Here is a 24,171-nt window from a genome sequence, read left to right on the forward strand (position 1 = left end):
GGTTGAGAAGAAAGGAGAACACACTAAAGTCATTTTTAATCATCGATGCGTTTCTTCCTTTCTGTATTTATGTAATTTTTGTAGTTTATTTTCCATAAAACATCATTTGTTTAGGAAGTACAAATAATAAGGAACGTGTTAATATTATATAATAAATGTAAGAAAAAATCCTCCTTTACCATTTAAATGAATAACAAACATGTTAAAGAGGACCTAGAATGCAGCTAATCTAAAACAGAGCTTAAAGAAGCAGAAGACATGTTCTTTTGGCTTCCAGGATTCCTGATACAGGCCATTCTAACCCCCCTACACCAACCTTACTGTGAAAAGAGCTGTTGACCCCGCCGACTTGGCTAGGATATGAATATGATAATAAGCTGCTTGCTGATTGGTTGGTTTCCCCAGAAGGCCTCAGACACTGGGGGCATACAGGTGTGAGGAGGAGGGGCTCTCCGTTATGACGTGTTGAGGAATGTTTTTTCAAAGCAGGAGTTTTTCTCTTGCCCTTTTCAACTTTCTGGTTTACATCAGAAGTTGGTCACACACGGCTTTGACCTGTTCAGCATGCTACTTTTGACTCCCCAAGCGGTCTTTATTCAACAACAAGAAAAAAGTGTTCAGATTCTAGGTTTTCTGTAAGAATACATGTAAAAGTAGCCTTGTTGCTCATATTTGATGTCATTTACTCAGTGTGCCGGCTGTTTTTAGCAACAGGGAAGCACGGCACATGACCGTGAACCGCAGAGTCACTTTTTTCTACAAAACACCTGTAGAGCTGCTGCGTCTGTGAATGTAGGAAGAGAAAGCAGATCACACCGCGACTCAAGCACGCTGCAAACCAACGTCTGCAACCACAGACACTCGTCCTGCTGACAGCTTGGCATTTTTGCTGTCCGTAGACTATTTTTTGGTTTCTTAAGTTATCATTTCTTGTCGGCTTGCTTAGCTGAATTGCTGCAGCAAACTGAGCAGGGTCTGTTGTTTTTAAGGTGGCACATCAGTGTTGAATGCAGCACGACCTTTTCCACCTCATTAAATGACCGGTTTGCACCCATCACACTCCTTTTGCTGTTCATTTAGAAATATATCCGAGTTACAGACATTTTCTCTCTCTTGAGGTGACAAGTATGCTCTGTGTTAGCTAACTGCTACATGCTATGGTGCGTGAATACCTGGTGTACCTTAAATTTTGGGACTCACGGCATTGATGTCTGTGAAACAAAGAGTACTGATGTAGAGCAGTGGTTCCCAAACTTAATTAGCCGTGCACCCCCTTCTATGTCCCGACCATGTTGACGCACCCCCCAGCCCCACATCAGGGCATGACTATATATATATATATATATATATATATATATATATATATATATATATATATATATATATATATATCAGACGTCACGCTAAACCAGGGGTCGGCAACCTGTTCCCATCAAAGAGCCATTATTACCCGTTTCCCACAGTAAAGAAAACACCGCAGCAGCCGCGGCGTTGTGGGCGGGGCCTACCCTCAGACAGCAGAGCGCTGCTTTAACCAATCACAACCGGTGACAGCAGCCAGTACCGGTTGCTCGTGTACGTCAAAGTTATCTTTCATAAGAAGATAATCAATAAAACGATTTATATAAAGTGGATCCAGAAGTTGTAGCCCGTCTCTGCTACAATATTTAGATATTTTTCACCCTGTTGGTGGTTTTACTGAGCAGGTGCCACTTTTGTCATACGTTTCTTTTTAAAACATGTTTAGACTGTTCAGAATACAAATCCAGGCTCTGTCACGTTTGATTGTTGTAATTAAACTTTGTAGGTGGGGAAGATCAGAAAAGGATCCGATCATTTTATTTTCCCTCATTTACAGCGACGGAGATAACGGTGCAGTGCGCCTGGCTCTGGTGTCAATCAAGTTTAATTTTATCTCTTTGCAACAATTTTCACAAGAAAACAGAACCGTTAAAAGCAGGGCTTGTGTTGACCGGATAGTTCCCGTGTTTGGCCGTTTATTTTGACGGAGAAAGAATAGAAAGAATTACCCCGACGCATGCAGACGAACTGACATTTTATTCGTTAAGCACATCGCAGATGTAGCTAAATCACCCAAGAAAAGATTTCCTTCTGAACATCTGAGCTGGACACTGCTCAGCGCAGCTCACCGTCAGCGCGTACATACGGTGCACAGCGAGCTGAAGATGTGGAGAGGGGCTTGGAGCGCGTTGCAGAACCAGAGCGCATGCGGGAAGATTCCTCCGACTGAAACGAGACTTGTCACTTAGAAAATGTTCCCTGATGATGAAACTTTGGCTGAATAGTGCTTGTTCCTGTCTCCAATGTGGCGACACATCCAGGAGCCGTCTGAGGAGAATCCCAGAATCTCACATCGTCTTCGGCTCAGGAAGCGCCGATATGATTATGTACAAGCGTGACGCGTCAACCCGGTCACACAGTAGACCGGGTTGGACCTGTTCAGGTTTACGCAGACAATCTTTACATTTAGAATTGGCTTACAGATATAAAATTAATGCAGTAAAATATAAAGCATTTTATTTAAATATCCATTCATTATTTTACAAGCACAGAGAGCCGCATCAGATGGACGGAAGAGCCGCATGTGGCTCCAGAGCCGCCGACCCCTGAGCTAGGGCATGTGCAGAGGACACACACACACACACACACACACACACACACACACACACACAAGCAAAATATACTTGTTTTCAATTACTTTTTCTTAGGCCCACCCACAAATGAGTTTCTGGCTACGTTAATGGTGACACATGACAGGCTTCTCTGAGCTCCGCAGCCATTACACTTGTCACCTCGCGCACCCCCAGGGGTGCGTGCACCACACTTTGGGAATCCCTGATGTAGAGGAACTTGTTGATTTAAAGCTAAGCCATTGTGTTTTCGTTTGAAAACTTCTGTCTCAGGATGAATTTTAAAAGTAAGGTTTGTTGTTTTTTATGGTTAAATCCGCCCACCGATTCCGATTTCCGATCACGTGATCGGATCGGATCATCCCTAATTTCAACTAAGGGTCACGGGGAGCTGGTGGCCCAAAAGTCATTGGGCAAGAGAAGGGATCACCCTGAACAGGTCGTCAGTTTAGGGATGGGGACACACTGAGATAAAAAAAATATTCCCACTCTAAATCAAACCTACAATTTAGTGCAGGGGTGTCAAACTTAAACTCACACGGGGCCGAAATGAAACTCTGGGACGGAGTCGAGGGCCAAACTTAATATTTTTTGAAAAAGTGACGGCAAATTTGCACATTTTCTTTATCAACATAAATGCAATTTTGAACCTTTAAATTTGGAAACAAACATATTTCTGCATTAACACTGAATGTGGAATAACCAAATGACACACGAGCAAGTCAGCTTTAAATAAAAGGCATCAGTGGTATTCATTACTTGTGGTATAATCAGCATTTTTAAAATCTATTCAGGATTTATGTTTTCTTGTTTATTCATTTTTCTTATTTTTTATTCTCCTTTTTTCTCCTGTAATACGTGTCATCGCTGCTGTGACGTCTAGCTTTCCCCACTGAGGAACAATAAAGGGATTTTCTATTCTATTCATCTATCTGCAGCCTTTCCACTTCCTGTTTACTGTAGGTTAAATCTTTTCTCACGGGCCAACAACAAAATAAAAATATCATTTTATCTTAAATGAAAATGCAACATCTCACCTGTTAACTTTCATGTTTTGGAGCAGAAAAAGAGCATAAAACCAACATATTTAAAGCTCAGTTTGCTCCACTGGTTTACTGTGATGCTCACCTGTTCCAGCCAGATACCTGCATCATGGGGCTGACCTGAGCTGAGGAGGAGACTCCTGTTGTTTTGTTCATCTTCATCATAATAATGACAACATTAGATGACAACAGGTGCTCACATAGGTTTGTGCTGATGAACATGTCTGAGCAGCTTGACCACGTTGTCGTGTGTCGGGGAGGAAACACAACCACAGAGTCGTGCTGGTTTGAGCGTGTCGCTGTTCGCTGGAGTTATATCAGCTCTGTCTGGACGTTAGTTGGAAAACTTTGTCTTTCAGTCGTGAACACATTACTGAGCGGCTAGAATCTCCGTTTCTGGGCTTCAACGTCAGAAAACAGCTGAGTGAACTCGGCGCTGAGTGAGAGGAGTGTAGTTTGTCCGAGACAGCGGAGCTGCACACCGGCAACAGACGCTGGAAAAAACACAAAGGAGGGGGCGCGTCGGCTCCGCGCTAACGCCGCAAAGCATCATGGGAGTTGAAGTCTTTGCGGTAAAATCGGCCAGCGGGCCAGTTTTAATATATTTTTGATATTTATTAGGGATGCACCGATCAGGTTTTTTGCTGCCGATCACCGATACCGATATCAAAGAATGCTGATCACCGATACCGATCACCGATACCGATCACGTGGATTGGTCAGAAATTTTCTACAACATTATAATGAGTGCTACAAACTACATAATCTGGGAATAAAGGAAATGTAACCTAATCTAAAATGGTCTGTATTAGGGTTGTCACGGTGTGAAAATTTAACCTCACGGTTATTGTGACCAAAATTACCACGGTTTTCGGTATTATCGCGGTATTTTTTTTAAACATTCTACATTTTCACACAATTAAATAAACCCTGTATATCAGGAAAATATCGTCCTCAGTTTGTGTCCTTCCAGTGAGCTTTGCAGATGTGGGAAAATGTCATCAGGCAGTAATCGTTGTTAAATTCATAATTATTCTCGGAGAGAGACCAACTCTTATCTGCCCCTGGGAGCCCCGTAATGCATAGCGTCATTTCAACATGGGGGTGTCCGCGACACGGTTTATATGCAGGTAGCGGCGCTGCGGCTGCTTTATATAGCGACTCGTTGCATTCTCCCTCAACCCAAATCCTCGGATCACGCATTTTAGCTAAAACGCTAACGTTAGCTTGCCTTGCATCGACTGTAGAGTTGTGGGTGATGGTCACGCAGATGTGTCATGAGATTTGAAGCGTTGCTGCCTTTCACAGACACTTTTTCTGCACGTGCTGCAAACAGGATAGCCGTCCGTCTTCTATAAACTCCCTCGGCATTCTTCAAATATCTAAAAGATGCCCATACTTCCGACTTTGTCTTATTTGAGGGATAATAAATGTCCTCCTGAGCGCTGCCGTCTCCTCCTTTGACCATTATTTCAGCTTTAGCTTCAAGAAAGTTTTGTTGTAAACAAAGCGTGCGTCTGTGCCGCCGGGCAACTTCAGCCGATGATACGGTGGCTGGTAAGGGTCACCGCGCCTACACCGCAGCCACGGTAAACCCATCGAGATAATAATAGTTTTTTTAAAAACAAGACTGTTATTATTATTGTCAACTTTTTTTTTTACCGGGGTTTACCGCTACACTGGTTACCGTGACAACCCTACCTGATCGGTCTGCTTTGATCTATTTTGAAAATTCAGATCAAAACCGATAGGGGCGCTATCGGCCGATTACGATCAAATGCCGATCCATCGGTGCATCCCTAATATTTATCTCGCGGGCCACATAAAAATGCTCCGCGGGCCTTGAGTCTGACATATGTGATTTAGAGTCTCCAGTAAACCTGAATATGGATCATTTTGGTCTATGGGGAAAAGGAACGGAGAACCTGGAGAAAACCGAAGCTTGCGTGGGAAGAACAACTCCACACAGAAAGGCTGAAGCTGGTATTTGAACCTGCAACCTTCTTGCTGCAAAGCAACGTTTTTTCCAACTACCACCTTATAGTCCTTGGTTTAGACCTGAGTAAAGCAATACTCAAGTTTTACGCTTCTCTCGCCTTCTGGTTGAGAGCAGAATTACAACTGTGGCGGGGGACCGGGCCACCTGGAAGTGCCCGGTACGCCAGATGGCCAATCCACCCCTGACAAGTGATTTTTCAAGATGGCAAATGTTGGAACATGAAAGCAGCATTTTGCATTTGTGCAGAATAACTTCAGTCCATTTCTTTTAACATTAAGTGACAGAAAAATAATCTGCATTAAAACTTCTGATTCAGAGGGCCATAATGCAAAGAAAATGCAACTATTGGTCTCTTTTTCTGTGCAGAGGTATTTTCTTCACCGTGGGGCTGCTGAGACTTCCCGTTCGTGCTAAAGAGAGGATTGTGTTATAGTTAATGTGCAGCAAGTTTGGGATAAGTTGCTTCAGTTTTGTTGGTAAAACATGTTTCCCTCAGCCTATCAAAAACAGTTTTCCTTCCCAGACTTGTTAAAGACATAGATGTACTCTTACTTGTTTTAGATATGAGGATCTATAATCAGACAGATGTGTATGAAGGACATTTGAGCCACCCACATACTCATCTCTATACATTACATTTCCTTGTCTTGTTTCTCACCTCGTTCATTAAACGTATTGCTCTCCTGCTCTCCTGTAACTCATTCAGTCGTCTCTGTAACCCAGAGGGAGGCTGAGAGAGATGAGCAAAGTGCCGGCTGTGTGCAATTGATTTCTCTATTACATGGTAGCTGTAAGTATAGTGCAGTCTGGGCACTTTGAGTAATAAGAGCACAGACAACACTCACCAGCATGGGCTCTGGATTACGCAATTCTGCTGCAGTGCTGATCCCTTATGAGCCACTTTAGACCCAAGGACGATACGATAGAGGTGAAGATGATGTGCTGCATTTCTGCGTTTGTGTGTGGAACAGGATAAGAGGCGTGTGAGGAACCAGTTCCTGTGTGTTTTGTAACACAAGATAATGATTCAGCCATGCGGAAAGGGAAACTCTGAGATAAAAAGATCAAATTTGTATAGAAAAGAGAAGAAAATGGGATCTAAATGTATGTATGTATCAACTTTATTAACAGACTCAATGTCCAGAGACAACAAAAACAAACAGGAAGAAAAAAAAAGACAACGATACAAGGAAGTCAATATAAACACCAATACCAATAATGCCATCATTCAGACTGATAGCGTGTGGTACTGCAGTCAGCATTAACCAAGCACTTAATAACATTTTCACATTGATTAACTCGACAAATAAACATAAACATCAAGTTCCTCAACATAGCGTGGAATGTACTGATCCCAGAAGAGACAAACGAGCAACCCGCACTTTCCCAACGAGGCCTCTTTAGTAATATTCTCAGACAATCATTATATGCTACATTAAGACTTGTTTGCTTATAGGAAGACCACAAATGAGCTGTATATAATTGAGTACAGTATACTTTAAATAGTCTTTTTAACTGCATTAGTGCACGTACTAAACCTACGCACTAACGTATTAGCCTGTGCATACATTCTACGACATTGCCCATCGATATCATCATCATCAGCTAATTCATCATTAATAAAGTGCCCCAAATATTTATATGTGTCCGTCACAGGCAAAACATTACCAAAGAATTCAAACTGGGGAAACTGTAACCCTTTATCTTCTTTTGTTCTACAGGTCCTGATGACACTCTTACTAGAGTTGTAATTGATGTCAAAATCCAGCCCATACTTTGTGGAAATATCTAGCACTTCCTGTAATCCCACACTACTAGGACTCACGGCGACAAGATCGTCAGCATACATAAGAAGGTTGACTAGGGTTCATCCAGTCATACCACCAGTTCTGCAATTATTGAACTGCTGTGACAGTTCATCCATGTACAAGTTGAAAAGCACAGGAGAGAGTACCTCGCCTTGCTTTACTCCATTAGTAGCACCAAAAGGAGCAGAAAATCTACTACCCCATCTCACCTGCACATCCTGATTAGCATACCAGTAGACTAGGATCCTCAGAATGTACGTAGGAACCCCACGTTGTCGCATTTTAACAAACAGTTTCAGATGATTTACACGGTCAAAGGCTTTAGACGCATCAATACACGATAATAACAGAGTTTCCTCTTGGAAACTTCCTAATGATTTCTTTTAAAGCAAATATGCACAAATCTGTGCTAAGCTTAGACTTGAACCCAAACAGATTATCTGTAGAGTAGATCAAATCCTTTAGCCTACCTAGTAGCACTTTTTCAATAACCTTGGTTACAATGCTTGCCAACGCAACGGGCCTATAGTTGTCCATGCTACCTGCTCTACCTGCTTTGTCTTTTATGACAGGGACCAGAATAATAGACATAAGTGCATCAGGCAGAATGCCATGTGTCAAACAACTAGTAAAACAGATGGCCAGTAGAGGTAATAACCTAAAGTTAGCATATTTCAGATGTTCCGTGTATATTCCATCCAGTCCACGAGATTTACTGACTGGAAGCTCAATCACTGCTTGACCCACCTCACAAGCTGTAACACTAATGGACTCAGTGCTGTTTATCACTGTTACATTCATTTGTTCACTACATATGCAGTTAAATAGAGCATCATAATGCTGTTTCCAATGCTCACCAATATTGTCTGGTCCAGTCATACCTTCAACACAGCGAGGCATGACAGTTTTGTTTCTATTAAGAACTCGTATCTCTTTCCAAAACATTTTTATAGTAGTTTCCCAGCCAAGGAATCAGACCTCATTGCTTGATCACTCTTCTTAATGAACCTAATAGCATACTTATATCTAGCACGTGTAAACTTTTTTTTTATATAGCAGGCCTTGTCTGGGTCCACCCGCTTGGGCCCATTCCCTTGTTGCTACTTGGGCCTACTCATGGAATCCAGCGACATACATGTTCCACCCGAGCAACTTAATATTAGAGCTGTGGATCACTTTATAAAGTGATTTACCGCTTCGATAAGAACTCTGATTATTAGATCATAAAATGTACAGATGTCCACTTTGTGTTTCATATATGCACAATTTGGATCAGTACACCTAATGGCCTGATTGGGTAAAACAACCTTTCTCAACAATTCTTCCGTTTTTATCGAGAATGACCTCAACTCACTTTTTGTAACATTAGACCAGTTCAAACTGCTTTGACACACTCCTTCATTACCTACAAACACCTCAGGCAGACGCTCAACTTTGACTGAGAATGAAATCGGAATATGATCACTGATGGCCAGGTTATAATAGTTCAATACTATTCATTGAACTAAGAGACCCATGAGCATCTGATGAGCTAAAACAATGATCTAGCCATGAAGTAGAATTCCAGGCTTCACTAATATATGTATAACTGTCATGCGGCAGCATGAGCGTACTTGACACAATGTATTTGTGCTCTAAACAAAACTGACTCAGATGTTTGCCAAATTTGGAATTCACATTAGAGATATCGGCATTCATATCGCCCACAACATATATACTAGTAAAATTGAAACTTTCCATGAAAGAGTTTAAAAAAGCAAGCTTATTAAGATAATCTCCTTCGTTCTGTCGGCATTCATAAGGTAAATATACACATAAGACCAGAAAATCCTTATTTCCAACGGACAAATGTATTCCGATACACCAATCTACTCCCATTCTAATAATTTTGACACAATTATCCATAGTTTTTTTCCACAGTATTGCGACACCCCCAGGTATCCTCCCTCTAACAATACTGCTGGAAAATCTGTAGTAGATTCACCCGCCCCTAAAAAGAAATTATTAAAAGAGTTCAACTTTGAGAGGTCTTGCTGAACTAAAAATGTCTCTTGCAAATAGAGAATATCACAGTCAGTTAAAAGGTGATCAATGACCAGTCTATGAGCTTTACCTCCATCACTGTTTCCGAGCCGAAGCCCGCGGCAGTTATAAGACAGAACTCGTAATTCCATATATTATCATTTTCCCACCACAGCAGCTCCATTGTTGCCCTTTGTATTATTCAGCTCAATTCTGTCATGCCCAGCTCCCCTGGGCTCAAAATATCGCCGAACAAAAGCCCCTTCAGGCCAGAGATCCGGATTGTACATTTCCGTCACATCACTGCATTCAGCAGAAACTTTAAAGGAACTGAAACATTTATAAACAGTTTCGATCCTTTTACAGCCAATGTCTCGGCCAAGCTTTTCTTTCAGATACATAGATAAAGTCAGTTCGTCAACATCGGGTGAGAATCTGGAAGCGAAAGCACTCACCAGCTTGATTGTAACCATTGGAATGTTTTTCACTACTCCCGTTCCAATAGACTAATGCTGGGCGGACACTGTGCGACTTTTTCACTCGTAGCACTCAGCTTCAGCTCAAACTGTACGACTTCCTCGCAGGGCAGATCTCACGAGTCATGTGCTCACACTGTCCGTCTGGTAGCAACACGTCGGCCCTAAAATATGCTAAAAATAGCAGTTTTTACACAACACGTCAGACTTTTTTGTCTTGTTTTGCCTGTTGTCCTTCGGGAGTGCTGCAGGAGGACACACAGGGATTTATGGGGGTTGGATGAGGAAAACGAAATAAAGAAAGTAAATCTGTGTTTTGTGATCAGTTTAATTTGACGTGAACACGACAAACACGCTTTCTTGGCAATCTTTGTGAGTAAAAAAACGTGTAGAAATTAAAACGAATAACGTGTGTTATTAGGGAAATAGCGGGCGAGCGGCGTTGATGCAGGATTGCGCATGCGCCGTGAGCGGTTCTGATACTTTTTGGGTTGCAGCTGCTCGCAGCGCCGCTTCAACAGTGCGATACCCTCACGAGGGACGAGCAAAATATCAAACACGCCAGAAGTCCGTGCGAGCTCACGATTGCTGATTGGTAGCTGGTCACGTGGTGTTAATCGCCTCTCGTAACCCCCTGTACACTACACGACGCTCAGCGCAAAACTCGCCCCGATCTCGTGGATTCTCGCACGAGTGGAAAATCGGCTCAAAAAAGTGAAAAAGTTGCACAGTGTACGCCCGGCTTTAGTCCCAGGTCTCTTCACTTTTCCAGAAGCTGCAGGGCGCTGTCGGGAAATTTCGGCCTCGGCTGCCGCTGGGCGAGATCTACTCTTACCAGCAATCAGACTCCACATTGGAGACGGTGTCCTACCCAAATTCAACTTTGTTGCAAATTCCACCAGTTCAGAATCACTATTCAACTGCATGTCCTCAGTTGACACAAGAGGATCCAGGCCTCACACTTTTTCCGCCATGGTCACGTGAGACTCCTCCATAGTAGCAGCAACAACCTTATTAGTTACATTAGCCGATGCCCTTGCAGGACTTTGTTCAACAGCCTTAGTAGCTTCTGTAGCCAGATCAGCTGCAGCTTTTTGTTCCAAAGCACTCACCCGATCGCATATTTCCACTGCAATTGTCTTTAGATCTTGGCTGACATCACTCTGACTTTTTACTACATCCTTAAGGGTTGCTACTTCGGTGCTCAGCTGCTCCATTGTCCTTAATAGACAAGATACATCCAAGCTGCTAAATGTCACCGGTGGCAGGTCCTCCAGATTATAAGACACAAACCTTGGGACATTATTTACACACTCATTCAGCACTTTGAGACTAATCTTTAAATTGTTTATATCTTTCTGAGCGCCTTTATGTTGAATATTTCTCTGTGTGGTAGAACAGAGATCAAACAAGGTCTTTTTGGAGGCCTCAATCCTCTCCGAATCAAAGGTGCTAGTTGCCAATAGTACAATCTCCTCTTAGCTCATAATCTTCATTTTGGTGAAAAGGAAGCTTAATAGTTCATCCTCGATGACCACTTTACCCCCAGTAGTGTGGTAGATCTCAGGTTTCAGCCGAGAGCGCTTGCAGGAAGCCGTCAGGGCAGAGGCAGAGGCAGCCATCTTGGTGGAACCTCGCGTGCATCCGTGTAATGTAGGATGAGATGACTAAATCATTTTTGCATTTACAGAAATGGAAAGAGATCTTATTATGCAGAGAGTCACGATCTTTGACTCTACACACACGTAGCCGCCGGGTAGCACACATAACATAGATATTTTCTATGGTTTGGTCTGTCTTCCACATAAAAGTGAAGATAAACGGCCCAAAAAATGATTCTTTCAAAATCTCCAACCACAGTGAAATCTCAGATGACAACATTTGATTGTGGATGTAAATAAACACGGTTTTAGGTTTTGCAACACTGCCCGCGACAATGCTCTTGACTTTAAGTGTGACCTGTTTACTCTCGCTTGTATGTTTGTACAAGCTCAAATACTGCTTAGTTTACAGGGCCACGGGCAAAGGATGATGGTGACAACGGTTGTTGTACGCAGCCTAGAAATTCCACGTCCAAGGAATGTGTTTCCTCAACAATGCCAAAAATTTGGGGAACTACCACCACCTACTGGCTTGGCATTCCTATAGCTGCCCTTCACAATGCACTGATTTTTTTTTTCTGGTGAAAATGAGGTGGTAAGGACCAAGTATTTGTTGATTTTGATGGACACGGGGGGGGGGGGGGGGGGGGGGGGGTCGGTTTTACAAAAACCCGGCTACATGCTTACGCTTCCAGTGAGGGCTGTTCCTGGCATGAATACTCTCCTGCTGTCTAATACAAAGGTTATGAGGTGTAAAACTGGGGCAGAGTAACTGCAGCTCTGTTCAGGAGGATCGGGGTATCTCATAATAGATGTGTAATCCCCAAACCAGCATGATTGAAATGTTTCCATTCCTGTGGGTGTTGTCTGATAGTTTCTTCATGGAGAATCAGTACCCAGATGAGGCAAAGAGGGAGGAGATTGCCAATGCCTGTAACTCTGTCATCCAGAAGCCAGGTAGGAAGATATTTATATAGTTTTTGTTTCTTTGTTTTTTTCATTGCTGATTCCAAGATCTAAACCTAGTGGGCAGCTGCCATGTTGCTCCACAATGTTACCACAGGAGCCCAGTTGGGATAAAGACAAAAACTAGCTCTAAAGCCGAACAACAGATGTATATTTTTGCCTTCCCATCCTAAACGTTTCATCCATTGTGGTGACGGGCTGGAAGTTCCAGGCTAACGTCGTTGTAGAAAAAAACACAATGGATAATGCCATTGAAGTGACGTGCTTTGCTGACCTGACGTCCCATAATGTGAGTCTTTAGGTCTTTGGCTGTGTCCAAATTCAAGGGCGCCATCCTTCGAAGGTTGCATTTGTAAGTCATTTATGTCACAGTGATGCAACCAAGGCTTTCCGAATCCGACCCACATTCTTTATCACACATAGGGTTTGGCGTATGATAAATGATAAATGACCTGCACTTGTGTAGCGCCTCTCAGAGTACGGACTCCAAAGTGCTTTACACTACAGTGTATCATTCATCCATTCACACACACATTCACACACTGGTGGAGATGAGAGGCGAGGCTGCCGAGCACAGGCGCCACCGGTCCCTCCGACCACCACCAGCAGGCAACGTGGGTTAAGTGTCTTGCCCAAGGACACAACAGCAGAATTCTCTGTCCGGAGCCGGGATCTAACCTGCAACCTTCCGATTACTGGACAACCCGCTCAACCTGTTGAGCTACTGCTGCCCTTTCTAGCCCACCCCAAACGTAAGATTTATTGTAGGTAGATTTTTCTCCAGGGCGGCGGTGGCTGATGAGTTAAGTGCCTGCGCAATAACCAGAAGGCTGCAGGTTTGAACCCTGTCTACTGCATTCATTGTGTCTTCGGGCAAGACACGTAACCTGCCTGGCCTGCTGGTGCAGGTCAGAGGGACCAGTGGTGCTAGTGTTTGCCAGTCTCATCTTTGTCAGCGCTACATTGTAGTTTATCACCATCAGGGTGTGTGTGTGTGTGTGTGTGCTTGGGTGGATGACTGTTTGTGCTGTAAAGCCGGGGACCCTAGAATGCTCTATATCAAAGACAGGCCATTTACCATTTTACCATTTCTTGTAATTATGGCAGAAGGAGTAGGAGAGGATCAGAGTCCTGCACTGTTCCCATTTTTCCCACCTGCAGCCGTCAATAATTTTCATACCTGACCCAGTACCCATGGTCGTCAAATCTGTAACCGGCCCTTTGATTTAAAATCTGCTACCGGACCTAAAAGGTGTACATATACACTGATTATGATATGTTTGTTATTACCAACCATTCCAAAGTTCTGCCAAAAGTCTTTGCCTTACTAGAAAGATTGTCCAGAATATGGTGCTCACCTCTATCAAGGCTTGCTTTTACGTTGCCCATTTCTGTATTTTTTTTTTCTAGCCAACAGCTTCTTTGAAATTAAACGTGCCTAACCTCATAGGTGGGGCTTCACAGAACATTTGGGAGCATTTTTTCTTTAAATATACATAAAAAAATACATTTTATTTTGCAGTTGCAGTCAACAAAGGGCCTGGCCTATGTCAACCAGTTATCCTGGGTCTTTTGAAGGATGACACCCTTGAATTTGGACACAGTTTTCATCACTTCATTAATTTTTCATAAAGATGCCATCATGCAAATGGTTTAGATGGCATGCTCCAAAGTGTGGCTACATAGTGTTCAGTGTCTGAACTGATGGACACTTTGCCATGTTGTCTAATCAATAAAGTGGTCAGAATAATCCTTTTTGCGCTGATCTAGGTATGTGTCACTCCAGAGCCCAGGTTTGGTTTTGTAAGAACCACCTTTGTTGGTGTGATTATTCAACAGCTGTTTATTAGCCAGGAACTTCAAACTCATGATCAGAACTGAACGTGTTTTTGATGTTATGTCTCCAGATGGCAAGAGAAGAAGTCAATTTTTAGGGTTTCACAATGTTAATTAGTGCCAGCATGCAGATTACGTACCATCTATTATCCACGTCTATAAACAAAGGTCACATTACAGTTACCACCAGGGGATTTCAGGGATGCTAAGCGTTGAGCGGTATTGCACGATTGTTTTTCTTGTTGTAAAGGTGATGAATCGGGCAACCCAACAATGTCAGCTTTACTATCAAGAAGCATTGTAACAACAAAGGAAAAGTCCTTCAAACACAAATTTCCTTACTTTTTTGCAGTTTGCATTTTCCACCACAAGTACACACCTACTGTACATAGTCCACCTTTTGAAGCACAGAAGTGCAGTTAGAAGAGATCACCTTTGTTTCCTCCATCAGGCTGCAAACTGTCAGAGTTTGAACGTGTAACAGCGCTGAAGGTGTACAACTGGTTTGCCAACCGCCGGAAGGAAATGAAAAGGAGAGCAAATATAGGTGAGTCCAGGTAACCTGACATGAGGAGGCAGTGATTTGCATCAGCATTTTACTAAATCATTCCCCCTCCTGTCTTAACACAAGCAGAAGCTGCTATTCTGGAAAGCCACGGAATCGAAGTGCCAAGTCCGAGTGGTCACTCCAACGGCGAGGAGGGAGAGATGCAGGAGTTTGGAGATCATGTGAATCATCGATTCTCGGAGCAGGTGAGCCAAGGGCCCTGGTCATGTTGCTTTAAAACAAAACAAAACAAAACAATCACCACAACTTTTGACTTGCTCATGACCTTGTCTGCTGCCATTCCAGCGGACTTAGAGGTGGGCAATATACTGAAAACGCACCAATGCCGAAATCGTCTTTTACTATTAGGTATTTGAATAATCATGAAAAGATGTGTTTGGGTGACCGAAACAAGAAGGGAGAGATGGTGAGGAAATTGAAGATGATTCAGATGTTGAATCAGCGCGTAGCAGCTGGTGGGTAGCGGCAGGCGGAAGCCGGTAGCAGCTGGTGGGTAGCTATCGTACATTTATCATTATCAAGGTGAACTGCTCAATATATGGTAATGTTGTTTTGTGGCCATATCACCCTGTCCCTAACATTGTTAGAACTTTGCTCAACATCAGTAGAGGTGCAGCAACTTGTTGAAGTCCAATGTTAAACAGCCAAAATATATCCACATTACCAAACTGTTCAGTCCGTTATTGTCAGCGATGTGATTCACTGTGTCCTCCATCTTTTCTTTCTTTTTTGGGGTGCCTACCTGTTAGTTGTAAAAGTCTACGGCTACACAAACATTAGCCGCTAGCAGTGCGTCTGGCCGCCGTGGCTCTGTTCCAGCCATGGGTTAGTCCAGCATGGAGCATCTCTTTTCATCTGCCCTTTATATAGATTTTTCTGTTTGCCCGTTCTCATATGTCATCCATCCATCCATCCATCCATCCATCCATCCATTTTCATCCACTTATCCGGAGTCGGGTCGCGGGGGCAGTAGCCTAAGTCGAGAGGCCCAGACCTCCCTCTCCCCAGCCACTTGGGCCAGCTCCTCCGGGGGAATCCCAAGACGTTCCCTGGCCAGGTGAGAGACATAGTCCCTCCACCGTGTCCTGGGTCTTCCTTTAGGTCTCCTCCCGGTTGGTCATGACCATAAAACCTCACCAGTGAGGCGTCCAGGAGGCATCCTGACCAGATGCCCGAGCCAACTCAACTGGCTCCTCTCATGTGGAGGAGCAGTGAATCTACTCCGAGCCCCTCTCACATGATCGAGCTTCTCACCCTATCTCTAAGGGAGAGCCCAGCCACTTCGGAGAAAACTCATTTCGGCCGCTTGTATCCGTGATCTCGGTCTTTCGGTCACTACCCAAAGCTCGTGACCATAGGTGAGGGTAGGAACGTAGATCGACCGGTAAATCGAGAGCTTCACCTTCTCACTCAGCTCTCTCTTCACCACGACAGACCGGTACAACGCCCGCATCACTGCAGACGCAGCACCAATCCGCCTATCGATCTCATGCTCCAGTTTCCCCTCACTCGTGAACAAGACCCCGAGATACTTAAACTCCTCCACTTGGGGCAGGACCTCATCCCTGACCCGGAGAAGGCATTCTACCCTTTTCCGAATCAAGACCATATGTCACACGAGGTATACAGTATGTACTGCTATCGGTTTCTCACTCAGCCTTACATTTTTAAGTCATGAATACTAATGAGTAGCATTTGTCGTTTTCAGACCTCCACTCTTTCCACTTCTTAACAAAACAATGCCGTCTATTTGCTGCAATGCTAAAGTGGCATCAGGGGTCCTTAGGTCGTTTTTAAATGGTCAGCCAGGCAGTTGTTGCAATATTACTACCAAGAGAGGTGGAACGAATGCCGCAAAATCCGTGCATCGCTATACCGGAAAGGTGCATTTATAAGACATACAGTTGCGGTAACATGACGCTGATTTGCCTGCATGGTGTGTCTTGTAAAAAGGGCTACTGGTTGTGTTGTGAGGTGCCTCGAGGAGTGTTGTAGAACCCTGAAAGACGCTATACAGATACAAGCTATTTAGCATTTCTAGCGCTCTATTGGGTTGGTGGGTGGGATGGTGCGACAAAGCAGGAAAATGAAGGTAGCGGTGGCTTGTTTGCAACGGCTCTGGACAATTAAGACTTGGGCTTTTCTCTGAGTCAAGAGCAGATAGAGTTACTTACATTTATTCAGAAAAAGGCTGTGTTTGCGTCTTCTTTGACAGTGAATGGTGGACTGCCCCATTGACTGGCATTCATAAGTGTAAGTATATCAAGTTGTTCGTTGTCCAATAGCATGTGGAGACAGTTATTAACACAACCGTAGATACCACTCCACAGCTGAGCTCTATGGGTTGTGGCCAGGCTATACTGTATATTCACATATAGGATGGCTTGCCAGGCTAACACATCACAGCCGATTTATTGAAGAAACAAGCGAGACCTTTAACACTGATGGACCTGCTGAGCTGCACTTCTCTGCCTTATGTAGACATGATGTCAAATTCATGAGTTAACCTCTTTGTAGACATTTCTGGATGTCACTGGGGCAGCAGCAGAAACTAACATCAGGCAGGAGGACATAAACACACTCCATAAAGCTTGAGCAGCTGCTTCAGTGATTTTCCACAAGCTGACCAAACATAAATCTGTTGGAAAATAGAAAAAATGCTGGAAGTGCTGCAGGGGTGTAAGAAACTGTATCTGGTGCTCTCACTGGTGCTCTTCAGCCAAGGGATTCACATAAATGTTGGCAAAAGGAGATCTGAGGCACTCAGGAGATCAAAAATAAAAAGCCTTTATTAGTACATGGCTCAAATAGTTAAAAACATAAATAGGGATGCACCGATGGATCGGCATTTGATCGTAATCGGCCGATAGCTCCCCTATCGGTTTTGATCGGAATTTTCAAAATAGATCAAAGCAGACCGATCAGGTAGGGTTGTCACGGTAACCGGTGTAGCGGTAAACCCCGGTTGAAAAAAAGTTGACAATAATAATAACCGTCTTGTTTAAAAAAAAACTATATTATCTTGGTGGATAAGCGTGGCTGCGGTGTAGGCGCGGTGACCCTTACCAGCCACCGTATCATCTGCTGAAGTTGCAGGACCGGCGGCACATGCGCACTTTGTTGTTTACAACCAAAACTTTCTTGAAGCTAAAGCTGAAATAATGGCCAAAGGAGGAGACGGCAGCGCTCAGGAGGACATTTTTTATCCCTCAAAGAAGACAAAGTCGGAAGTACGGGCATCTTTTAGTTATTTGAAGAATGCCGAGGGACAGCTGATAGAAGACGGCTATCCTGTTTGCAGCACGAGCAGAAAAAGTGTCTGTGAAAGGCAGCAACGCTTCAAATCTCATGACACATCTGCGTGACCATCGCCCACAACTCTACAGTCAACGCAAGGCAAGCTAACGTTAGCGTTTTAGCCAAAATGCGTGATCCGAGGATTTGGGTTGAGGGAGAATGCAACGAGTCGCTATATAAAGCAGCCGCAGCGCCGCTACCTGCATATAAACCGTGTCGCGGACACCCCCATGTTGAAATGACGCTATGCATTACGGGGCTCCCAGGGGCAGATAAGAGTTGGTCTCTCTCCGAGAATAATTATGAATTTAACAACGATTACTGCCTGATGACATTTTCCCATATCTGCAAAGCTCACTGGAAGGACACAAACCGAGGACAATATTTTCCTGATATAGGGTTTATTACTCAAGTAAGGGTAAAAAAGTATCTTTTTAGAAGTCTACTTGAGTACTGAGTGTCATCTGATCTAATATTTTTAAATGATGACATCAAACTGACATAAAATAAGAAGTTATGGGCAAATATTGGTATTTTAAAGACTAAAGGGAAAAAATGTAAACAAATAAACAACATTATTACAAAATAACACATTTTAGGCTAAATTTAGACACAAACTGAGGACAATATTTTCCTGATATACAGGGTTTATTTAATTGTGTGAAATTAGAATGTTTAAAAAAAATACCGCGATAATACCGAAAACCGTGGTAAATTTGGTCACAATAACCGTGAGGTTAAATTTTCACACCGTGACAACCCTAATACAGACCATTTTAGATTAGGTTACATTTCCTTTATTCCCAGATTATGTAGTTTGTAGCACTCATTATAATGTTGTAGAAAATTTCTGGCCAATCCACGTGATCGGTACCGGTGATCGGTATCGGTGATCAGCATTCTTTGATTTCGGTATCGGTGATCGACAGCAAAAAACCTGATCGGTGCACCCCTAAACATAAATGCCGACCAAGCCCCCACAATGCGGCTCAAAAAATGGAGGCCATCCCGGAAGTACCAAAAATTGCAGTTCCACCCTCATCCACTAGGGGCTGGGGTCAGAAGCGAGCAAATCCTCATTGACTCCCATGTTAAAAATACCAATTTCACAGCAGAAACAAACATGTTTACAGCCTGGAACCAAAACATGTTTTTGGTTTAAATGATCTAGTTTACACTCAGGACAACTCTGGGGGGGGGGGATTTTTTTTCTCGCTCTTCTGTTTAAGTGTATTAAAAGCCTAAAATTCTGTATAATTAATGAGCATCAGACCCACGTGACCACAGAGCTAGCTCCGTGGAAAGGCCTCAGTAGAGCCTCGGTCTGGCCTGGAAACTAATCCGGGATTTTGAGTCTCTGTGTTTGTGTATTCTTGTTTGGATATTATTTGTGCAATTGTTGGACAAAATGACTTGCTGTGGCATTAGTTGCACTAATAGAGCGTCCAACGAGTCTCCACTTCATTTTTTCAGTAAGTAAAATTATATTTATGTATTTTAGGTAGGGCTGCACAATATATCGAAAAATTATTGTCATCGCGATAACAGGTCGTGCGATAGGCCCATCGCAAAACACGGCAAAAACGGCGATAAATGTTTGGTTCAACATTTCTATCCGTGTCATACATCACCTTTTTGTAAACCAGCTCTGTTTTTTTACGCGGAAGTATTATTTGACCAATCAAATGTAGTCCTTCTGATATGCGGCCAATCAGATGGTCCCGTTCACGTAATACACCCGCCCCCTACATAGACCCTTTTGGAAAGCATCACCCGAAAAGAGTTAGCGGCGCTGTTCCCTTGTTCGTCATGCTGGCTCAGAGCAACGAACGCACTTTGTGCTGATGTTTCTGGATTCAGCGCCGCTTTCAAACGTGAACGTGAGTCCGCTCGGTGTCGTTAATCATTTTTACCGGGCTGACTCCGACACGTGCCGGTGAACCAACCCACCTTCATGTCGCTAGTGTTAGCCCCAGGCTCTGGTTAGCTTCCAGCTAAAAGGCTACAGCACTTTCCTCCCAGTCCCACCCTGCTAAAGAGGGCCTGGAAAAGCTCCCCCACACATCAAAGTGATTTTTCATTCATGAGCTTTTATAACCTTGTTAATCAGGATAGTTGATTTGCTGCTGCACATAAACTGTCAGTCAGAAGCTCTGCTAGCCGCTTATCTTAGAGGAGCTAGTTCAATTTGTTAGCTTGTTATCAGAATCATAGTTGCAGTTTCATCATCTGAGCTATTTTTAAGATCTAGGTAAACTTGTTCAATTTGGGGTTAAAAACAATCGTTTTCACATATTTTCCATGTAGTTTTTTGCCAGTTCCTCTTCTGAAAGGTAGACAATTGTTTTTCTCTTTCCCTCAGAAAATCTTAATGTTCTCCTAGTTTGGCCCAGCACAGTTCACTTCCCAATTACAGCAACAGCCTTATATCATAACCACGTAAGTGGAGAAAATGCTCAGTAGCAATGAGAGAATTTGCTGTTGCATTTAAGTGATGTTAACTATTATTTAACATTTAAACTTATTTTCTGATTTTTTTTTATTTATTCTAAAAACCCTGGTAGGGGATGTTTTTCTGTATTTGGAGCATCAGAAAAAGTTTTATGGTGGAGGTGATGTTTTAAAGTCGCTGAGAAACTGCATGCATGCAGTTTGTTGTTTTGCTGCTAATACAGTAGCAGGTGCAGCTGCTACTGCAGTAGCGGGTGCAGCTGCTAATACAGTAGCGGGTGCAGCTGCTAATACAGTAGCGGGTGCAGCTGCTAGTACAGTAGCGGGTGCAGCTGCTAATGCAGTAGCGGGTGCAGCTGCTAATACAGTAGCGGGTGCAGCTGCTAATGCAGTAGCGGGTGCAGCTGCTAGTACAGTAGCGGGTGCAGCTGCTAATGCAGTAGCGGGTGCAGCTGCTAATGCAGTAGCGGGTGCAGCTGCTAATGCAGTAGCGGGTGCAGCTGCTAATGCAGTAGCGGGTGCAGCTGCTAATGCAGTAGCGGGTGCAGCTGCTAATGCAGTAGCGGGTGCAGCTGCTAATGCAGTAGCGGGTGCAGCTGCTAATACAGTAGCGGGTGCAGCTGCTAATGCAGTAGCGGGTGCAGCTGCTAGTGCAGTAGCGGGTGCAGCTGCTAATGCAGTAGCGGGTGCAGCTGCTAGTGCAGTAGCGGGTGCAGCTGCTAATACAGTAGCGGGTGCAGCTGCTAGTGCAGTAGCGGTTGCAGCTGCTAATACAGTAGCGGGTGCAGCTGCTAGTGCAGTAGCGGGTGCAGCTGCTAATACAGTAGCGGGTGCAGCTGCTAATGCAGTAGCGGGTGCAGCTGCTAATACAGTAGCGGGTGCAGCTGCTAATACAGTAGCGGGTGCAGCTGCTAATGCAGTAGCGGGTGCAGCTGCTAATGCAGTAGCGGGTGCAGCTGCTAATACAGTAGCGGGTGCAGCTGCTAATGCAGTAGCGGGTGCAGCTGCTAGTACAGTAGCGGGTGCAGCTGCTAATGCAGTAGCGGGTGCAGCTGCTAGTACAGTAGCGGGTGCAGCTGCTAATACAGTAGCGGGTGCAGCTGCTATTACAGTAGCGGGTGCAGCTGCTAATACAGTAGCGGGTGCAGCTGCTAATACAGTAGCGGGTGCAGCTGCTAGCACAGTAGCGGGTGCAGCTGCTAATACAGTAGCGGGTGCAGCTGCTAGTACAGTAGCGGGTGCAGCTGCTAGTACAGTAGCGGGTGCAGCTGCTAATACAGTAGCGGGTGCAGCTGCTAGTACAGTAGCGGGTGCAACTGCTAGTACAGTAGCGGGTGCAGCTGCTAATACAGTAGCAGGTGCAGCTGCTACTGCAGTAGCGGGTGCAGCTGCTAATACAGTAGCGGGTGCAGCTGCTAATACAGTAGCGGGTGCAGCTGCTAGTACAGTAGCGGGTGCAGCTGCTAATTCAGTAGCGGGTGCAGCTGCTAATACAGTAGCGGGTGCAGCTGCTAATGCAGTAGCGGGTGCAGCTGCTAATACAGTAGCGGGTGCAGCTGCTAATACAGTAGCGGGTGCAGCTGCTAATGCAGTAGCGGGTGCAGCTGCTAATACAGTAGTGGGTGCAGCTGCTAATACAGGAGCGGGTGCAGCTGCTAATGCAGTAGCGGGTGCAGCTGCTAATGCAGTAGCGGGTGCGGCTGCTAATACAGTAGCGGGTGCAGCTGCTAATACAGTAATACAGTAGCTGGTGCAGCTGCTAATACAGTAGCGGGTGCAGCTGCTAATACAGTAGCGGGTGCGGCTGCTAATGCAGTAGCGAGTGCAGCTGCTAATACAGTAGCGGGTGCGGCTGCTAATGCAGTAGCGGGTGCAGCTGCTAATGCAGTAGCGGGTGCGGCTGCTAATGCAGTAGCGGGTGCAGCTGCTAATACAGTAGCGGGTACAGCTGCTAATGCAGTAGCGGGTGCAGCTGCTATACATTAGCGGGTGCAGCTGCTAATGCAGTAGCGGGTGCAGCTGCTAATACAGTAGCGGGTGCAGCTGCTAATACAGTAGCAGGTGCAGCTGCTAATACAGTAGCGGGTGCAGCTGCTAATACAGTAGCGGGTGTAGCTGCTAATACAGTAGCGGGTGCAGCTGCTAATGCAGTAGCGGGTGCGGCTGCTAATGCAGTAGCGGGTGCGGCTGCTAGTACAGTAGCGGGTGCAGCTGCTAATACAGTAGCGGGTGCAGCTGCTAATACAGTAGCGGGTGCAGCTGCTAATACAGTAGCGGGTGCAGCTGCTAATACAGTAGCGGGTGCAGCTGCTAGTACAGTAGCGGGTGCAGCTGCTAAGCGGGTGCAGCTGCTAATACAGTAGCGGGTGCGGCTGCTAATGCAGTAGCGGGTGCAGCTGCTAATACAGTAGCGGGTGCAGCTGCTAATACAGTAGCAGGTGCGGCTGCTAATACAGTAGCGGGTGCAGCTGCTAATACAGTAGCAGGTGCGGCTGCTAATACAGTAGCGGGTGCAGCTGCTAATACAGTAGCGGGTGCAGCTGCTAATACAGTAGCGGGTGCAGCTGCTAATACAGTAGCGGGTGCGGCTGCTAATGCAGTAGCGGGTGCAGCTGCTAATGCAGTAGCGGGTGCGGCTGCTAATGCAGTAGCGGGTGCGGGTGCGGCTGCTAATGCAGTAGTGGGTGCAGCTGCTAATGCAGTAGCGGGTGCAGCTGCTAATACAGTAGCGGGTGCAGCTGCTAATACAGTAGCGGGTGCAGCTGCTAATACAGTAGCAGGTGCAGCTGCTAATGCAGTAGCAGGTGCAGCTGCTAATACAGTAGCAGGTGCAGCTGCTAATGCAGTAGCGGGTGCAGCTGCTAATACAGTAGCGGGTGCAGCTGCTAATACAGTAGCGGGTGCAGCTGCTAATGCAGTAGCGGGTGCAGCTGCTAATACAGTAGCGGGTGCAGCTGCTAATGCAGTAGCGGGTGCAGCTGCTAATACAGTAGCGGGTGCGGCTGCTAATGCAGTAGCGGGTGCGGCTGCTAATGCAGTAGCGGGTGCGGCTGCTAATGCAGTAGCGGGTGCGGCTGCTAATGCAGTAGCGGGTGCGGCTGCTAATACAGTAGCTGGTGCGGCTGCTAATGCAGTAGCGGGTGCGGCTGCTAATACAGTAGCGGGTGCGGCTGCTAATGCAGTAGCGGGTGCGGCTGCTAATGCAGTAGCGGGTGCGGCTGCTAATACAGTAGCGGGTGCGGCTGCTAATGCAGTAGCGGGTGCGGCTGCTAATACAGTAGCGGGTGCAGCTGCTAATACAGTAGCGGGTGCAGCTGCTAATACAGTAGCGGGTGCAGCTGCTAATACAGTAGCGGGTGCAGCTGCTAATGCAGTAGCGGGTGCAGCTGCTAATACAGTAGCAGGTGCGGCTGCTAATACAGTAGCAGGTGCAGCTGCTAATACAGTAGCAGG

General features: G+C 45.1%; 1 protein-coding gene across 8 annotated transcripts in view; it reads left to right on the plus strand.

Moving 5' to 3' along the window:
• zgc:91944 (homeobox-containing protein 1) overlaps positions 1-24,171 on the plus strand; it is a 41,240-nt gene that overhangs the window by 7,897 nt on the left and 9,172 nt on the right. For 6 of the 8 annotated variants that reach the window (XM_054733792.2, XM_054733791.2, XM_054733790.2 and 3 more), the window contains 3 exons: positions 12,475-12,557; positions 14,854-14,949; positions 15,034-15,155. In XM_054733792.2, the coding sequence (XP_054589767.1) occupies positions 12,475-12,557; positions 14,854-14,949; positions 15,034-15,155 (301 nt within the window). The remainder of the gene's footprint in view (positions 1-12,474; positions 12,558-14,853; positions 14,950-15,033; positions 15,156-24,171) is intronic. The other 2 variants (XM_054733788.2, XM_054733794.2) reach the window with 1 other exon arrangement.

This window comes from Nothobranchius furzeri, chromosome 11 (genome assembly GCF_043380555.1).
Source record: "Nothobranchius furzeri strain GRZ-AD chromosome 11, NfurGRZ-RIMD1, whole genome shotgun sequence".
Taxonomy (NCBI): domain Eukaryota; kingdom Metazoa; phylum Chordata; class Actinopteri; order Cyprinodontiformes; family Nothobranchiidae; genus Nothobranchius; species Nothobranchius furzeri.